The 17,707-nt window shown below is 38.7% G+C and overlaps 1 protein-coding gene across 1 annotated transcript in view; it reads right to left on the bottom strand.

Annotated features, from left to right (window-relative positions):
• Positions 1 to 1,237: 1,237 nt before the first annotated feature.
• DOCK5 (dedicator of cytokinesis 5) overlaps positions 1,238 to 17,707 on the bottom strand; it is an 82,761-nt gene continuing 66,291 nt past the window's right edge. Inside the window, exons 42-52 of the mRNA XM_085301027.1 lie at positions 16,060 to 16,141; positions 15,773 to 15,857; positions 14,915 to 15,001; positions 14,271 to 14,447; positions 12,161 to 12,244; positions 11,210 to 11,347; positions 10,932 to 11,098; positions 9,921 to 10,098; positions 7,206 to 7,344; positions 5,524 to 5,639; positions 1,238 to 3,574 (exon numbers count right to left, since the gene is read on the bottom strand). Coding sequence (XP_085157153.1) covers positions 3,473 to 3,574; positions 5,524 to 5,639; positions 7,206 to 7,344; positions 9,921 to 10,098; positions 10,932 to 11,098; positions 11,210 to 11,347; positions 12,161 to 12,244; positions 14,271 to 14,447; positions 14,915 to 15,001; positions 15,773 to 15,857; positions 16,060 to 16,141 — 1,355 coding nt within the window. The 3' untranslated portion in view covers positions 1,238 to 3,472. The remainder of the gene's footprint in view (positions 3,575 to 5,523; positions 5,640 to 7,205; positions 7,345 to 9,920; positions 10,099 to 10,931; positions 11,099 to 11,209; positions 11,348 to 12,160; positions 12,245 to 14,270; positions 14,448 to 14,914; positions 15,002 to 15,772; positions 15,858 to 16,059; positions 16,142 to 17,707) is intronic.

The raw sequence follows: 17,707 nt of genomic DNA, 5'->3' as shown, positions 1-17,707 counted from the left end.
CAACTGACAGCAGTAAAAAGGGGAAAAAGGACTGAATTAACAGTAAGTGATGTAAATGTATACATTTCTTCAGACTACATCCTGCCATTCTGCCTTAAGCAAAATTTTCACTGAAGACAAAAAGTTTTTGTTCAAGTGAAGAGTTTGAGAAATTTAGTTCAAGTGTGTACAGCAGTGGCAGAAGGAAGATGTAGGATACAAGAAGGGGAAGAAGTGGACAAAAAAGAAAAGAAAAGGAAACCCAACGGTTTTCAAGTCAAGTAGTGTCTATGTCCAAGAACACAGTGAGGAGCTGACAAGTCCTACAAGGCACCAGGAAAGTAAGGATGAAATATGGTCAAGTTGCCTGGAAAGGTTTTGAAGATTCCCCCTGAGAAGGCAACAACCCAGAAGACAGTTGTAGGTGCACTAGAGCAGATGTGGCTGTGGATATATGTGATGTGACTGCAGAGAAACTTCCGAAACATCTCCAACCTGTTTTGTGATGCGAATCTGATATGACTCTTTAATGAATGCAATCTGTTTACAAAGCCATATGGGCAGCAAAATAAATGCAGTTTCTGCAAGTTTCTTCAGCTGCGGTCACACAGAAGCCAGAGGAACACACAAAGACAGAAGACAGGACTCTCCAGTCTGAACAAAAAAACCTTAAGGTTTGGGGTTTTTTTGAGGGTTTTGTTTTGTCTTCTGAAAAAAACTTCATTGAAAAGGGCCTTAGCCAGGTTTAAAGAACTTCAGTTTTTCAGTAACATAATGAAATCAGTTTTGAGTAACTTATGTGACTCAACTTACAGTGCAGTAACATGTTAAAAAAAAAGTATATATATTTATCACTATAAGCCACATTTTCAGCAGTGTTTTTAACATGTCTCCACAGCCTATTCCAGATAACTGGAAGCTAAATGACAGTTATGCTTTGCTTATTAGTTATGCTAATAAGCAAAATCACTTCTTGGAATAGAYGGCCCTTGACAGAATCTTCAGTAACACGGATGGTAAAGAAATGGGCCACAAACTGCATCCAAATACTCCAAATTTTACATGGCTTTGAATATAAAATTAGATCCAAATTCCTCAGCTGTTTCTTCTTTATGATGAGTTTTAAGAAACACTGAACTTCCAAAAATGTTTGGATCTGTACTTTGCAGGTGCTCTTTCATGCTTCCAAGGACTTGTAGTGAAAGGGAACAATAGCAACTGAGTGATTTTTTTCCCTTCCCTGGAAAAAAAAAAAACAGTGGAAATAGCAGCAACTACAACAGCTATGTTTATAAACATTTGGATAGGCAGAACGGCATGACAAAATATTCTGGCTGATGATGATAAGAATAATTCTTACAGATCAAAATAAAAAAGAACKCTCAGAACCTCACTGGCTTTTCAGCTGGTGGTATATGGGGCACCAGCTGGCAGTTGCAACTTTAGTCAGGTATATAAAGAAAGTTTTAACTACACAGTTTAAAAATAAAAGAGGAAGAAGTTTTTCAATTAATTCTGAAATAGGCGGGTTARGAATGTCTGCTCAGCACAACAACAAAAAAAGCTGCTGTAACTACATCTGGAGTTATCTAAGTCTTATAAAAGTAGAGCAGAGTAGAAATTCATTTTCCAAGAGAGAATTTTAAACCAAATTTGATTCTGGCTTAAGTGCTGCACAAACCTTCTGTAAGCCTCCTGTAAACTAGYGTGTCCCCACTTCAGCTGAGCAGCRGTTCTAAGCAAYGCTGCCTGACTCTAAGACAAGCAGCTGAAAAGAAGCCTCCAAGGTGCAAAATGGATCTGCCAACTTTATGAGTAGTATTCATAAATGGTGATGTCCTATTTTTTTATAAATCAATCTTCACGTGGCAACTCGTGCATAGAAGAGTGCTGAATGAGTTTAAAGCCCATCTGATTCATAAATAAGGATGATACCCGTGTTGAATTTTCAATCATTGTACAATTGTGAGGAAAGGCTACTCTAAKTGTGTGCCACATCTTTTTCTATAATGGATCACATGAATTTATAAACATTAACAAAAACACATATGAATTTAAAATCATTAAAAAAAAAATCAAGACCGTGTCATTTTTTTCTCTAGACAAATGGAAAGAATGATGTTGATGTCTGGACAGAGAAGGGAATAAATAAAAGAGGAATTAGGTTAATACAATACTTATAAACAATATAACTATCTCATCCTCCAAGGAAAAGCTGCAGAGAGCTGGAGTAATCCAAGCAACAGTAAACTTCATGGTTAATTGTCAAGTACTTCACATGCCTCCCAGACTGAAATGACTTGTTAAACTCTAGTGGTTGTTAAAAAGCTACATCGAGGGAGGCTATAAAACACAAAGTGCAAGAACTGCAACAAATGAGTGCAGAGAGGTGAAGAGTGAGGACTGTTTGTTTGTTTGTGAGGATCTGGCCGGTCAAAGCATAGGTTACAGCAGTTATCAAACTCAGTTTCTGAGCTCAAGATGTATAGCTAGCTTTAAACACACTCCATCCTTGAAGTTGTTGATTTCAATATAGTGCTGGTATCAAAGCAACTTCCACCAACTCTAGTATGTTCGCAGGAGAGAAAGAACTTTTTACACCCTATTAAGAAAACCACAAAAATAACATATGGTACCACATCCCAGATGTGAACAGAAGCCATGCAGGTAACATAATTCAGGGAAGCATTTCAACTACTTGTAGTATTAAGACCAGAATCAGCAGTGAAATTATGACAAAGTCCTAGTGAACCTAAATGCTCAGGAGTAAGCAACAACCACTACTGTAGCAGAGCTGTTGTAAGGCAGAACATCTGCCTTCACCTCAAATACACAGGATGACTAGCAGTAAASAGACTTGATCTGCTAACAATGCTCAGGTCTGTGCCTGCAATCAAGAATCTTAAGAGACYGCACATCAAATGCTGGCATGTGACATCTCAAGACCTGACATTTTACAACTAGGAACAGCTGTGATCTCTTTCACTTAATACAAATCAGGGTTTTGCTACACTTTCAGGGGCAGGAGGAGGGATCAGTACATTAGAGCAACTGTATGGCTGTAATAAATCTATGCAAAAATATCGTAGGAAGCATATCATAATAGCATGGCTTACCTTAGTTCAAACACTGAAGCAAATCACTCAAATCACTACTGAGACAGATTTACACWAGGAATGAACTGATGAAATTGCATGGGACAAAAATTCTGCAGGACAGACAAGATTAGGAAAAACAGCAATCTGAGTAGTGCAATTTCCCCCCTTCCCCCCATGTGATTAGTGTCTCAGTACTGGGAAGGTAAATCAGAGATTGGGAATATAGTTCCAATAGTAGCTTCTTTTGGTATTTCCCAGGAAAAACTTGAAGGGAAGTGAATGGAATGGGAGGAGAGACCACTAGTCTTTAGGGTTGGAGAGCCCCAGCATGTCAGTAAAAGGAAAGCAGCCATTTCACTCCAGGCCTTTGCTGTTTTGCAAGCAAGYGATGATCTTCACTGCAATCCTTGCTCTGAGGAGAGGACACTGGATTTTCTGGTTTTGGGGGGAGGAGGGGGAGGTTTGGCTTCACGTCTGCTGGGCAGTGGTGGGGCAACCTGAGAAAATAAAATGAAAATACACAGGAAAATAAACCATGACCAGGCAGCTAAGGCATTCTGCTTTCCAAAACACAAGAAATCCAAAAGGTCATATACTTCTTGATGTTTCTTTCAGAACAAAATCCTCAAATTCAGCCTTTCAGTACTACAASCAATCAATACAGGGACAAACACACACATCCCAGGAGATAACAGAAGCAATGCTTTAGTTGCTAGAATGAAAGTCTGAGATTCTTTCTGCTTCTGATCTGCAGTCTGARTCAAAGTATTTTGCTCCTCTGTCCCATCTTTTATTTATTAATAAAATGGAAATAAACTCATTTCCCTAAGCATTTTAAGGTTCAACTATTTTTTCATCTTGATGGTTTGATTTTCCAGTGAGTTGCATCAGGTAAGGGCCAAAAGAAAGCAAAATGTTACCAAATCAGTTAGTAACCAAATGTTACTAACTCCACATCCTTCCTGCTCAAGACAGGAGCCTGTGGGGTGTTTCTTTTTCTTGAACAAAAGTGCATTAGTGGGTTCTTCTAAATTTGCCTGCTTCAAGAGGCATCTTGTAAACAAACGGTATGCGAAAGGTAAGGTGAAGAGTCTTACATGGCTAACTGCTTGCTTAGCCTAAAACTTAAAACTGCCAAGATTTCAAGACTTTTAACTAAAGAAGGAATGCAACACAGAAAAAGAATGCCCAAACCCTTCAGAAAATACTTTTACAATCTCTCTTTATAGCCCTTAGAGTTCGTTCCATCTGGCTGCAAGCCAAGCTCAATATTGTGAGTCAGAGCACATTAGTAATTAGTTTTCTTACAAGACTCAAGGGAAGGAGTATCTTTATTAATCCTCTTGAACCAGTAACTCCCACATCATTCCTTGAGCTGGCATATTTCCTGCAGTCACACCAGCTATACTCATTATACTGTCCCTTTTCAGAAGCTCAGTCAGTTCTGACCAAGTGAAGGTTCAAGTAGAAAACCTCCCATTTATCCTATGTTTCAGGGCTTTATGCAAGTGTTATCTCTATCAGAAGTAAAGAGTCAACTGTTTTGGTGCTTTCTAGTGCTGTCAGAGGTAACATCTTTTAGAACGGATGTAAAGTCTGACCATTCTCACTATTTCTGATCAAGTTCTAGTTCAGCTTATTATGCTACTCTGTAAATCTCCCTTGCAAATTTGACTGGGGAAGATACCAATCCTTTTTACAGTTCCAAAAGTACGCTTTCCTTTGCTGTGCACTAGTAAGCAATTACAGTTTCATAYCATAAGCATCTGCACTTCAGGGACAGAGGAAATGATTCTGATACATAACCAGGGTACTAGCATGTTAACAACTGCAAACCATTTGGAATCCTGCAAGAATAAGAGACACTCTAGAGATATAGCATAAAAAGCAGCAACATGATGGTCCKAGAAGGCAACTGACTTCAYGAAAAGAGAAAAAGACTGTGGCTAYGATGGTGATATAATACAGAGTATTTGTTTTAAATGACTGACGGTATGCACTTTTTGAAAATCAAACTTGTCTGACCTGAGGACTCAAAATTAGAGACAGCCATAAGACTTTTGAACATGTCAGAATCCTTCCTTCCTTTTTTTTCAATAACAGATTACTGTGCTATTTTACATGCTGATCATGGTTTTTAAGCTCTTCAATCATTGTGCCAGTTTTTATTTTCTGTATTTCTAYATATTTTAAGCAGAGTTTGCCCAACCAAGGACAACATAACCCCTTGAAAAAGGGACTGCACTTGAGTCTTCTCTAAATGAAGAACTTCTTGTTCTTTTGTGGTTTCAGGGAGTGAACTAGTAAAATGATTAGACAAATTTCAAGTAGCACTACTGTAGAAGCAGCTTGGAAAATTCCACTGGTGCCTCTCTCTCAAAAGCTAGTTTCAAAAAAAAAAAAAAGAAAAAAGAAAAAAAGAAAATGTCAGCTCTCATTTCCTTACTTCCACAGAATTCCTTGAGTTGTTATTCTCATAGGGTTTGCTTTTGGGCGGAGGTGGGGGTGGCGTGCTCTGGAAGCTAGTGGTTACCAATCCATCAGCTTGCAATGAGGGAAAACCTAGAAGCAACCCAACAGAAAAAGGTAGTTAAGGCAGAGAAAGCTGAAGAGGAGTGGGAAATGGGATTGACCAGATGTAATTTTGAGGAAGTATCATTTAATATTTTGCACTTTAAGACTTAAAGATCTGTTTTAGMAGCTGAACTTGGACAGATATGTCAAAACAGAATCACAGTTGCATCTCCCCTAAGTTCAGAATACCCAGAAGAGTTCTATCTCCATAAAATGACTCTAAGCTCATGTGAAAAATGTATGCCTGAGGGAACAAAAAATTGAATCTATTATCACATCTGGAATGTTCAAGGGGTTTTCCTTTCAGCCCAGGCCTCAACATGAGTATTCACTTTGACTTAAACTGCAGTTGATAGGGTAAACAAGTATCCGAACTTCAGTATAGTTTGTGGAGAGCTGTCCTGCTACTAACAGCAATTAAAACTGCTTGCTAAGTGAAAGAATGAAGTTTTGGATTCCTTCCACAGATCTTTTTTCAAATACTGCTCCTACATTTGTTTGTATTCCTCCCCACCCTTAAATTCTTTTTAATTTTTAGTAGCAGTTTTACGCTGGTTTATTTCATTATCTATGGTTGACTTGTTCTGAATTTATGGTCACATAAGAGGAAAAAGAGTCAGGTTCTACACAAGAGCTTCTGCACCCCCCCCCCCCACACACACACACAAAAAGCAGTAGAGTGAGAAATACAACAGCAAGAATAGCAAGGATGTCTTCAGTAGTGACACTGTTGTTGCATTTTTACCTTGCACATATATTTGCATGTTGTATCAGAGTTAACTATAGAGCCTACAGGATATACAAGGAAGGTATTCAGCAAATTATTTGTTTGCTAAGTCCTCAAGATAAATTCTCTCTCTTTTAAGCATAACAGTGCTTATTAGCTGAATTTCCAGCAGCATAGGATGCCTCCTCCTAAAACATTTTGCCACGTGATGGAGTTGCGAGTTATTCATCAATGAACATGAAGGCCTTCAAGACTTGCCTAGAGAATTTAACCAGAGACTTGTTCTGAAATGAAACCACCATGCTGGATTGAGGCAATTCCTCTTCTATTCAGTGAATTCACTAAAGGTACTTCTCATTTACAGTATCTGATATTAGAAACTAGTTTTACWAACAAAACACGTGCAATGGGGCCACCTGACTTGATTTTCAGAGCAACAGGTTTTAAAAAACGTCTACATCAATGACATGAAGCTCACCTTGAAATTTAAAATCCCATTTCACAAGTCAATACAGGAGAAAAGCAAGACAGAAATTGAAAAAGATAAACTATTATCTGAAGTTCATCTGATTTTCTAATTTCAAGAAGTGGTATGTAAGTTGCAAGTACGGTATCAGACCCTTTGATAACACTTCCAAGTAATGTTACACAACAAAAATTTCTAGAAAAACATTAACAGCCTGGGGTTCCTTTCCATAAATTACTTCAGAGTAGCTCTTTCCTCCATCCCCAACTTCCCAAAGTGAGGTTACCTCAGCAAATGGTGATTCCTACTATCACAGATACTGCTCTGAAGGATGTGCCTATTACCATGCTACAGGACTTACTGTGGGTTCTTGGGGTTTTGGGAGTGATGGGTGGTGGGCTGAGTGGTGTTGATTGCTGGAGTGAAGAACTCTGAAGCAAAGTCAGTCTGTGGTCTCCTAACTGAAGACTCTTCGGCCTCTGCACTTTTCCTGACATGCTCTGGTTGAAACACAGAGTAAACAAAATCTTTAGAAGTCAGTAAGGTTGCTGCACACGTATCAGATAACCAGACCTGTCAGAAAGGCATCAATATGCTCCAGAAGAGCCATGTACAATAAAGAAAGGTGCATTCAGGTGAAACAAAAAGTGCAACCACAGAATTGGTCGAGCCATGTCAAAAGTCATAAACAGTGCTATGACACATCCAGTTTCCTGTGGGACCTTACTAACAGTGTAGCAATAGCAATCTGTTTTTAATGACCTCACTCAATTAACTAAGAAGAGGTCAGAGAAGGAGGCTAGAAAATGGTTTTACTTGACTAGCAGATCTGTGAACAAACTTGAAAGAAAACATTCTAAGAACAGTAGGGGAGAAAGAAGGGGAAAAAAAAAGAAAGAAAAAAAGTTAGGGCATAATGACACACATCTTACTCTACTGAGATACCATGGGGTATTGTTGTTTGTCATCCTGACACAGTACAATAATCACCTATAGGACATTCGTACAGAGGTCCTCATATGGAAAAAACTGACATAAATCTGTTTGGCCTTAACTGTCTGTAGTGATGGATGGTGCTTTGGCCAGCTTGGTGTGATGTGGGAACTGCAGTATTCAGCTTCCCTCCAATCAGCAAACCCTCTACCTACTAGTTAAGAGTGTCAGTACTTAACAGCCATAAGTAGCTTTATTCATAGTCTAAATTCCTCTTCAATCCCTGTGCCCATGGCTTCCCACTGGCAGGACATGCCTAAAGATTTGGAGGTAAACAAAAGGAAGTACTAGTCAAAGAGACAGAGGTGGAATTTAGGCCATCTGAATATGGTCCCGAGTTCATTATATGAAGTATTTTGGTCCATTTAAWTATTACTTTATTGTTTTACAGAGAAGATTGTCACACTCACATATGTAATTAAAGTCAATGAGCTCTTCTAGACATTAATTCTCCATCTCCACCACTGTGCAATGGAGTATTTCTCACTTCATAGAAGAGACATGTTGGTACACAATGAATGTAAAATGTATAAATAGCAAAGCTGTTGGACATGCAGCGAGCCTTTGGCTCCCTCTGGCTTTCTAGCTCCCAAGCAACTTAGTCAAGAGCTGCATAACATTAGTTCGCCTAACTTCTGTGCTGTACCATACAGTTATGAACAAAACAGCTGTAAAAAGTTTTCTGTGTGCTTTGCGATGTTCTTCAGCATGAATATAACCCTTAACTGCTCATATGCTTCAGTAAGCTGATCACACATATAACTTGCCCTCAGAGACACTGAGGGAAAAGAGGGTGGGTGTTCTGTTTTGCATCTCTCAGCTCTCCGCAATGCAAATCTCTAACAGACATTTCTTACTGTCCTAGGAAACTGGTTGATACAAGTGGACTTTCTTCCAGATCTTTTTCCACTAGTTTTACTTAGTAAAGTGATCAGCAGCTGACATCACAGTTTATGGGTTAAATGCATTTAATTCAACACAGCAGCACTTCAAAGGCAGAGGGCCAGGTATCCTGAGTCACTAACATTCACAACCTGAGATCATCTTCTTGGATGGAAAGCCTATCAATATCAAATGGATTCTATAGCCATAGTTCYCCTCTCTAAAAACATTCTGCAGTCTCCAAGTGCTGACAGTATCACTCAGATTTGAAGACAATTCCTGAATCTATAGGAATGTAACCCACTCCTGCCAGATTCAGCTCTGTGAGAGCTGGGGAGGGAAATGGAAATGAAAGAACTATTAATTATTTACACTGAGTACATTAGGTCAAATTATTATTACTGAGCCATGAGTTTAAATACTCTGCTGGCTAATTCTCAGGTACTCTCTAACAGTGTAATGTAGTTTTAGCATAAGTCAGGATAATAMTCCAAGGCCATACAATTCTACTTCTAGGCTGAAACTTATCTATTCATATTAGGTGATTACCTGGACCTAATGTTAACCTGAATGCCTAACAGCCTCCAATATATTCCTTGTTACAACACCTTCAAGGTGGAGAGCCTCTTTTATTCTTCCTTTGTAAATGATTTGCTCAAAGTAAATGCTCATGCAGGCTGTTTGTAGCAGAGTACAATCTTAGACAATGAATTTTTCAAAGTCCAGGCCGGTGACCTAGCTACCAGACTATCCTTTTTCAATTCCCAGATCTCTCAAACTGATCTTCGCCCTGTAGTACATTCGATTTGTGCAGTGATGTTGACTGATAGCAACTGAGCATCTGGCTTGCCAGCTGGATTTAGAGTGGGCTAGCAATATCTACTTGCTCCAACAGAAACAGAACARTTCTATGTGGTGCTGAGCGTATCACGCAGCCCTCAACTCCTGTAAGAAATGAGGGTATTGAGCACCCAGACAAAAGATCAGTGCCTGATGCTTCAAATTTGTACTTTAAGTCAAACTGCAGTTCAGTCTGTGACACAAGTTTTCCAAATAAAAAAGCAATTACTCTGATGACCAATGCTTTTGGTATTTGAACCCCTCCCAGTACTTAATGAAGTTCCCAATGGCAAGCATGCCTGAAAGCAAAGGAAACACTAAAATCTCCTGCTGTGGATTTTATTATTACTATTATTTTTACCATTTTSGTAGTCAGTTCAGTTTCTGGCTCCTTCTCTACAATAACCTGAGACTTGCTAATACTCCAGTCCTTCCTCTTAAATTTGTTAATCCAGTTATCACCATCTTCTTTGACGGGCAGTTCCTCAGCTCTGGAAGCTGTTGATGTTCTTCTCTCCAAGAGAGGCTCCAAAACAGATCTGCAGCCCACACCGAAAAAGTGAAAAAACAAGAAGTATTACTCCAGTCAAGTCATTTCACGCATTATCTGTGAAAAGGCTGTGATCTTTTTTTTGTGTGTAAGAGGTTGTTGTAGAGAACTTGAACTAGGRAAATAGAATTTTCAGTAAAATTCCTGCTTTTAAGGTACTCCAGTAATTTTGAGTATTATGRCTTCTGCACAGGATAAAGCATGATCTACTTGCAGAAGGYGTAAGACCAGCATTTTATGCTGAACTATGCCACTCAGTCTGCTGTGTTAGAACAAGTCGTCTAGACTCCCTGGCAATAACAAATATAAAGYAGATGCAAAGAAGCAATAGCAGAAAGGGCTTCATGTATGGAAGCTCCTTTTATGCAAGTAGCTGCAAACAAGTAGGTGGAACTAGCACCATATGACTATATAATGTCATCTACAAAGATATAAACTAWATCACATGACAGTAGTCTTACTCCTCTGTTTTCCAGGATCTCAGGGGAATAGAAGTAGTGTATATCTGAAGTACACTCCCTACATCCCTTCTCAGTATTACATAAGGAATTGGGTCTCAAGAGGCAGAGAATTCTGGGTTTAATTCCCAGATCTATCCCTATGTGTGCCTCAAAATCCGTATCTGTAAAACAGAATAATTTGACCTCCATTTAAAGTTCTCTGAAGGCATAAGTATTATTATTTTTATGGAACAATTTTTCATTTTAAAGGTGACTAATTATATTCAGAAGTCTCATCTATTGAGAATACCATAAAATAACCCACTGTGGCAAAAGCATACCCTCAACTCTTGTAAGTCACTTCTAAAAACTGACTACTAACCCATCTGAACCTGGTCTGGAAGAAGTGCTGTCAGATGATGTGGAAGATGTAGAGACCACAGAAGAGGCCACAGATGTCACAGAGAGCCGTCTCAGTGTGGAAGACATGATGTAGGGCAACACCACAGAGCCCGACCTGCTCTGTTTCCTTTCAGTGAGGGAAGGAGGCTGCAGACAAACACGATAAATCAGGTAACACTAACTTCCAGGCTGGAAGAGGAGAGGAGTATTTGAGCGTGTTCTTTTAAGGCAAAATACTAGACARTAAGATATGTTTACCAAAGTTATTACACCATATTGCTTCTCCACCTTCTTCTTCAAATCTTTGAAGCAGGCAATCAGTCTCTCATGTAGAGGCTTCAGCTGTTCAGTCAGCTTCTCGCCATGGATCCTAATCCCTTCTGCCAACAATGGCATCTGAAAGGAACAGCAGAACTTTTGCTCTGAAAGGACCCATCAGCTCTCCTGCTACAAGAGAATTTTCTCACCAATTAACACATCTCAGATGCAATTAAGAGATTTAAAGTCCACGTGTTTCACATTCGCAAAGAAGAAAAGCAGTCATACAGTACTGAAGTTACTGACTCATAACTTGTATGCTACAGTAACTTGACTGTCTTTCTGAACTCTGTATGTGTACTACAAAGAAATGTGAACTCCTTCCCCACCCACACCTATGTGTTCTTCTTCCTGATACAGATTCTGTATTCTGCTTTGGTACGTACAGCATGTAAAATATCAGAATATCACTCCCTTGGCCTGCAAAGCAATACGATTGCGAAGTAGCTTCAACTTGGCATTGTTGTATGGAAAAATACAAAACCCAGTAAATAATCCCCAGGGATGAAATTTGCATTACAAAAACAGGACAATTTTCACTGTTATGCAGGTGAAAATAGATAACTTTCAATGGTCAGAGTGGCAAAATATCAGGTCTGATGATTTCATAGAAACGACAATAGATACTCTGTGAGACTCATAAGGAAAAAAAATCTATGCCACACTGGCAAATACTCTAGAGTAGCAATTCAGAGCAACACAAGGTAAGTGGAATATTCTAGACCACAATTTTACAATTTAGACAGTTCTCCTTAAAACAGAAGAATTGTTGTACACATACCTAGACTTTTTCTTAATGTATTTATCTACAGTCTCTCCTTCAAAAGAATAATGCTGAACCCCCCTCATCTGCACTCTCACACACCTTTGCCATCTTTCACAATATGATACCTGTAAAGCAATTAATTGCTTAAGCAGTTCAATTTTATCTTGGTCTTCAGGATGTTCTTCAAGATACTTTTCTGTGAAAAAGGCCTGAAAGTAAAGAGAGAAGATGATATCACAGATTGTGATACTTTCACAGCTAACTTTGAGTAAGAGACAAAGATACTTTAAGAGCAATTCACTGCCTCTATTCCTCATAACAAGATTGTGTTTAGTCTCTCCCTGTCATAAAGCTGAAAGAGAAAGTGAAGAACTATGATTATTTCTTGGAAACTGGGAAGAAAGACTTCTCTTCAAATTCTTTAAATTACTGATATGTGAAAAACTGCAGTTACTTCAACAAAAGTGGTTTTTTCCCCAATTCTATTCTCACAAAATAGTATGGATTTGAATAATCAATGTTATATTACTTATCATTCAAATATGAGTACCAGAACCAGTCTCAAGAGTTCTCATTTAAGAAGTCCCTTTCATTTTTAGGATTTAATAACCTACAGTATACAACCACATGCAAACAACCTAGCCTCAGCTTCAGAAAGGTGAACAGGCTATCTCTTGCCCGCAATTTCTTTCAGCTCAAGGATTCAAATCCTTACATACATCATCTTGTGTGGGGCTTGTTATGAAAAGTTAGTAGAACTAAGACTGTTGAGATTGTGACTCGTATTCTGGATCAATGAAGCACCTATACTCTATGCTTCTGTATGCATTTACTTTTAATCATGTATGGGCTTAAAATTGAACRAATGCTCGTACGTTTTTCTGCACTGAAGCCTTAAAATTGTGCCAATTTGCACTATCTGCTATAGAGCACTGCCTTGAAGCATATCAAATTCCTAGTCAGAGGAACTTTTCTTTTCCTGGTAAAATATTTAATTTTTTCATCAGTTTTAAAATGCATCTCTGACATATTTCAGCCTCTGCATACATTTTTTAGTTCTGCATTTCATTAACTGGACGGTACACACAAGTGTTTATAGGCCTACTGGTATGATTCTGAAATAGGCTAATGTCAAGAGGAGGTCAGCCTGTGAAAGGACTGCCGGGTAGGTCCCAGTGGATTTTTCTTGAAAGTGTTTAATTATTGCAAGAAGAAAATCCATGTTAAAAATGCAGACTTTGGCTTTTGGCTACAAYGAAACAATTAAAACTCAAGATTCTAGCCGCCCACAAAAGCCAAATGTTCTCTGCTGATCTTTAGTTGAAATAGGAAAATATGAACCAGAAATGAGTATTTCCAGATGTGGTTATAGATACTTTGCGTTTCCTAGTTTTAACTGCTTTCCCACTTTCGTAATTCTAAACTTTATGTCAACTTTAATTCACAAAATGAGAGTATTTAGAGCCAAATTCACCCCAGTGAAGTATGTGGCTCCTCTGGAATCAGAAGAGTTATACCCTAAACAAATCAGACCCTCTCCCATTTAACTCTGCATTTCATTTCATGTGACTGCAACACATCTGAAAAAAATTAAAACATATTTTAACATCCTCAATTCAGTGTATGGAAATAAGCAATATATTTCATGCTGGGATACCATAATTAGATACCAGGAATAAACAGCTTAAATTAAACATCGTAACTAAAGAAGAACATACACCATGCTAACAGTTAAACAAACCTGGGTGGTGAAGACTGCTTTTACTCTGAAATATCTGCTGCTCTTTGTTGCAACACTACAAAGACAGAATATCTGCTAGAAAGAAAAATTCTTACTTGCTTTATCATTCTGTATTAGCATAATGAAGAAACAAGCCATTTTGCTTCTATTTCTGGTACAGGCATTGTTCACTGGGGTAAACTATGCATCTCACAGTGCCCCAATAGGTAGGGTCATGTCRTTATCACCATTGTAAAGACCAAAAAATGAGACCCAAAAGAGGTGTATCACTCCTTAATTCTACAGCATTGCACAGCTCTGAAATTAAATACTAAAAATGTGGGGGGCTTCCACATTCCAATTTAGTGAAAAGCTCTCATTTTTATTCTCTTTTCTCTACCTTTGAGCTTCAGATAGATGCAGATAAAGCTATAACGTACACTAAATCTGAGTAACAATTGAGAATTGAGCTAATTTCTCACATGACTGAGATACCGATAAATATGAAAAGTAACCTTTTCATAGTTGGTATATCCCCCCATGACCGCGGGGTCCACAATCCCATTCAGGAGCATAGAGAGAGGATGCACAGGAAGACTCCGGTCCCACACATGCTGTTGGACAATGTTGCTGATTTTCTCATTGGTTAGCTCCATGGTTTCTATGGCGTTCTCCAAGGGGCTGATCTCTTCCTGAGAGAAAGATGGACTAGAATAAACCTTCAATCTCCTCCACTGAATATTACATTAAGTAGCTCTCACATACGAATGGCAGCCCAGTAGTTTCCAGCAGAGAATTTTGGACTTCTTCTTCTAACTGCTTTGCCATTCAGAGAGATAAACGCAAGAATGACCTCACGCCTAATCCTGGAGAGGCAACAGTGTAGGAACTAGCTGCTGACTGTGGAGTTTGTTACAAAAGTAATCACTCCCCTGTGCATGATACAGTCAGTGTAGAACTTCACTGCCTAGGGTACAGCTTCTCCAGAATAGTATAAAAATACAAGCACATCAAATAAGATGCACATTTGCTTTTGTCTACAGGAGAAGCTATTGGTGTGTCACATCTAACAGGGGAAGAGGTAGTCCTAAATGTTGCAAGACTTTCTACTCCAGTAAAGATTGGGTGGGCTGAGATCCAGCCTACACACAGAACTCACCGTTGTAATCTGTTTGACTTCAAACCACTTAAGAATGCCTGGGAATGAATAAGCTGTTGTGTAGGTTGTCCGTTCTATCCACATAGTCTAGTTAGAGAAGGAAAAAATTCCAAGATGTAAGGAAAATATTGGTCTTCTAGTTCAATTCTCTCCTGCACTACAACATGGAACCAGGCTTCCAGCACTAGCAGGCAGGATTGACACAATGATTTTCACATTTCATTAACTGGGATGGAACTCAGTGTTTCTGGCAGCAAGATTTAAATAGCATCAACAAAGCAACAGTAGGCTGTCTTCCTCTGCATGGACCACTACCGGTAGAAGTGTGATTATAACATATTTAGCTAGTCCCACGCATCATGCATAACCACAACATGTAAGCAACAATACGCCTCACAAGCGGCAAGAAAACATTCTAATATGCTACATTCATGGCTCACTCTCCACTGCAAATCTTAAAAGCTGGCCTAAATTTGAACCTGTTCTTCATGGTTAGAAGTTGGCTTTTTTTAAAGACAGCTACATCATCCACAATTCACCAAGCACACAGCTGTACTCTGCAGGAAACCGCAGTTACAGAGTACARTATTTATAGCTCCTAGATCAAGGATTTTGAGCACTGCAGTTTTAGCTATGRAGTCCCTCAACATACCAGACTGGCTTTGCATAGAGTTTGCAATATAAAGTACAGTCCTTTGCTCCTCCTACATTTCAATAACCAAATTCCATTGCCACAGGCAGAGAAAACAAAACTGTGACACTGAAGTTCAAAATACCACTGATATCATAATAAATACACAGAACAATCTTTTCATCACAAACACTCCAAGTAGGTAGAATTAGATGTTAAGAACTCACAGCAAATTCATTCTCTGGATCTTTTTCTCCTTTCCTGAATGGCCGGGAGTGCGTGAACTGTTGTACCTCATTTGCTCTGTAGTAGCTACAAAAAAGAAGAAGAAATGGTGAGCCTTCTCACCTTCCATTCTCCTTGCACTGATGTTCTTACATTTCTTTTCAAAAATAACAAAGTTTAAACTGGATTGTGAAACAAATCTGCAGATGAGAAACAAAGGCACTTCACCTTGTGCCTATGTTATCTGAGAAAAAAATACAGAGTAAATGTTGAGGGAAAAGGAAATTACTTTAAGATCTGTTCAGGAACAGGTTTGTCTTTATAGTTAGCTGGCAGGTTCATCACAGGCTTCACTATAAAGCATTGCACATCTGAGCAGTTATGGTTAAGGATGAAAAACTATGAATCCTTTGGGGAAAATATATAGAGAGAAATATCCTTCCTGTTTTCATCAAATGTCAAAACTTCTCAACAACTCCCTGTGCTCTTGTCACGTTTAAAGAAAAATATTGAGGTGTTCATCAGCAATTCCAGGCATTATATTGTTTGTTGTGGTTTGTATGCTTGTCATGAATCAAATGCCCCCAAAAATAAGGGCTTTAGGAATACTTCCAACTACTGACATTCTCTTAGATGCTCGGGTGTTTCAGATATCCACCTTGTGCGTAAGAAAATAAGATGCTGGACTAGGTTTCACAATGGATTTATCTTGTCTCTTCACCCCTCTAATTATTTGTCTCAAAACCTTCCAGCACARATAAAGCCTTCCTCGCAGCCCTTGAAGCACAATGAAGCAAGTTGAAGAATGTAAGCTGTTATCAGCAAACATCTATACCAACTTCAGCTTTTGCTTTTTGTGATCCTTGATAGAAATTCAAAAAAAAAAAAAAATGTAATAATATCCCCAAGCATAACAGCTTAAAACACAATACTGTAGGAACAACATTGTAAGAACTGTACTGAAGACTTTACAGCACTAAAAATCCATATGGAAAAGTAAAGCTTAAACAATTTGACCCAAATTAACAGATTATTTCTGTGAACCACTTGACAACTTCACTCTGAAATGGCAATGTTTTACTAGCAGGTAGGGTAGCCCCACAGAACCTTAAATTCACTGAGGATATTTCTACATGGTATTTTTAAAGCAAAGGCAAGGACATTCTGCCCTCATTGAATAGCCAGGATATATGCCAGATCTCAACCCCAAACCACACAGACACATTCGATCAAGCACTAAGCCCAAGCTAAAATACTTCTCTCAGGAGAACTTATTAGCTTGGGCTTTGGGCCATGCTATGCATGCTATASAGTTTCTATTTCAGAACTGGCCTAAGACTAGCCAGTTTACATTCTTACATACCAGGCATTCCCTGAAATGTTGTATAGATTAACTAATGCCTCCATTACACTTTTATGAAACAACCAAAGGAAGCAGAAGACACTGTATCATAAGAATGAGGAAACTGATTCCAAGCAAACACCCCTCCCAAAGAAAAAAAAAAAAAAAAAAAAAAGAGAGAGAGAGATGGAGGGGGGAAGCAAGAAGTTGAAACACCACAGAACCATCAATCCCTGACGAATGCAACAATAGTTTGGACACTCAAATTCCTTATTTTTTCCAGTGGTGTTTTTCAAGAGCCAGAAAAGAACCTGTATCAAATCCAAACCATGCAGCTGCTCCCCCTTATAACAGAGCTATGCYAAAGACCCAGAACCAAACACCCCCAAAGTTCTGGAAGAGTTCAGATCTGGATCCAAATTTTGCAGTTCAGGTTCATCTTAAGCCAAAAACATCAGAAAAACACAAACAGATGCAACGGAAGTAGCTGAAACAAAGTAGAAATAGAAAAGGCATTTTTTGACACCAAGTTTGGTCTTGAATGAATTTTAATTTCCTATGTGGATTTAGTGCTTGGCAGGCTCATTGCGAGGGA

The sequence above is a fragment of the Rhea americana genome, unplaced genomic scaffold (genome assembly GCF_003343005.1).
Source record: "Rhea americana isolate MKP2758 unplaced genomic scaffold, rheAme1 scaffold_171, whole genome shotgun sequence".
NCBI classification, from domain to species: Eukaryota; Metazoa; Chordata; class Aves; order Rheiformes; family Rheidae; genus Rhea; species Rhea americana.
This window is presented reverse-complemented; position numbering and strand designations above follow the sequence as displayed.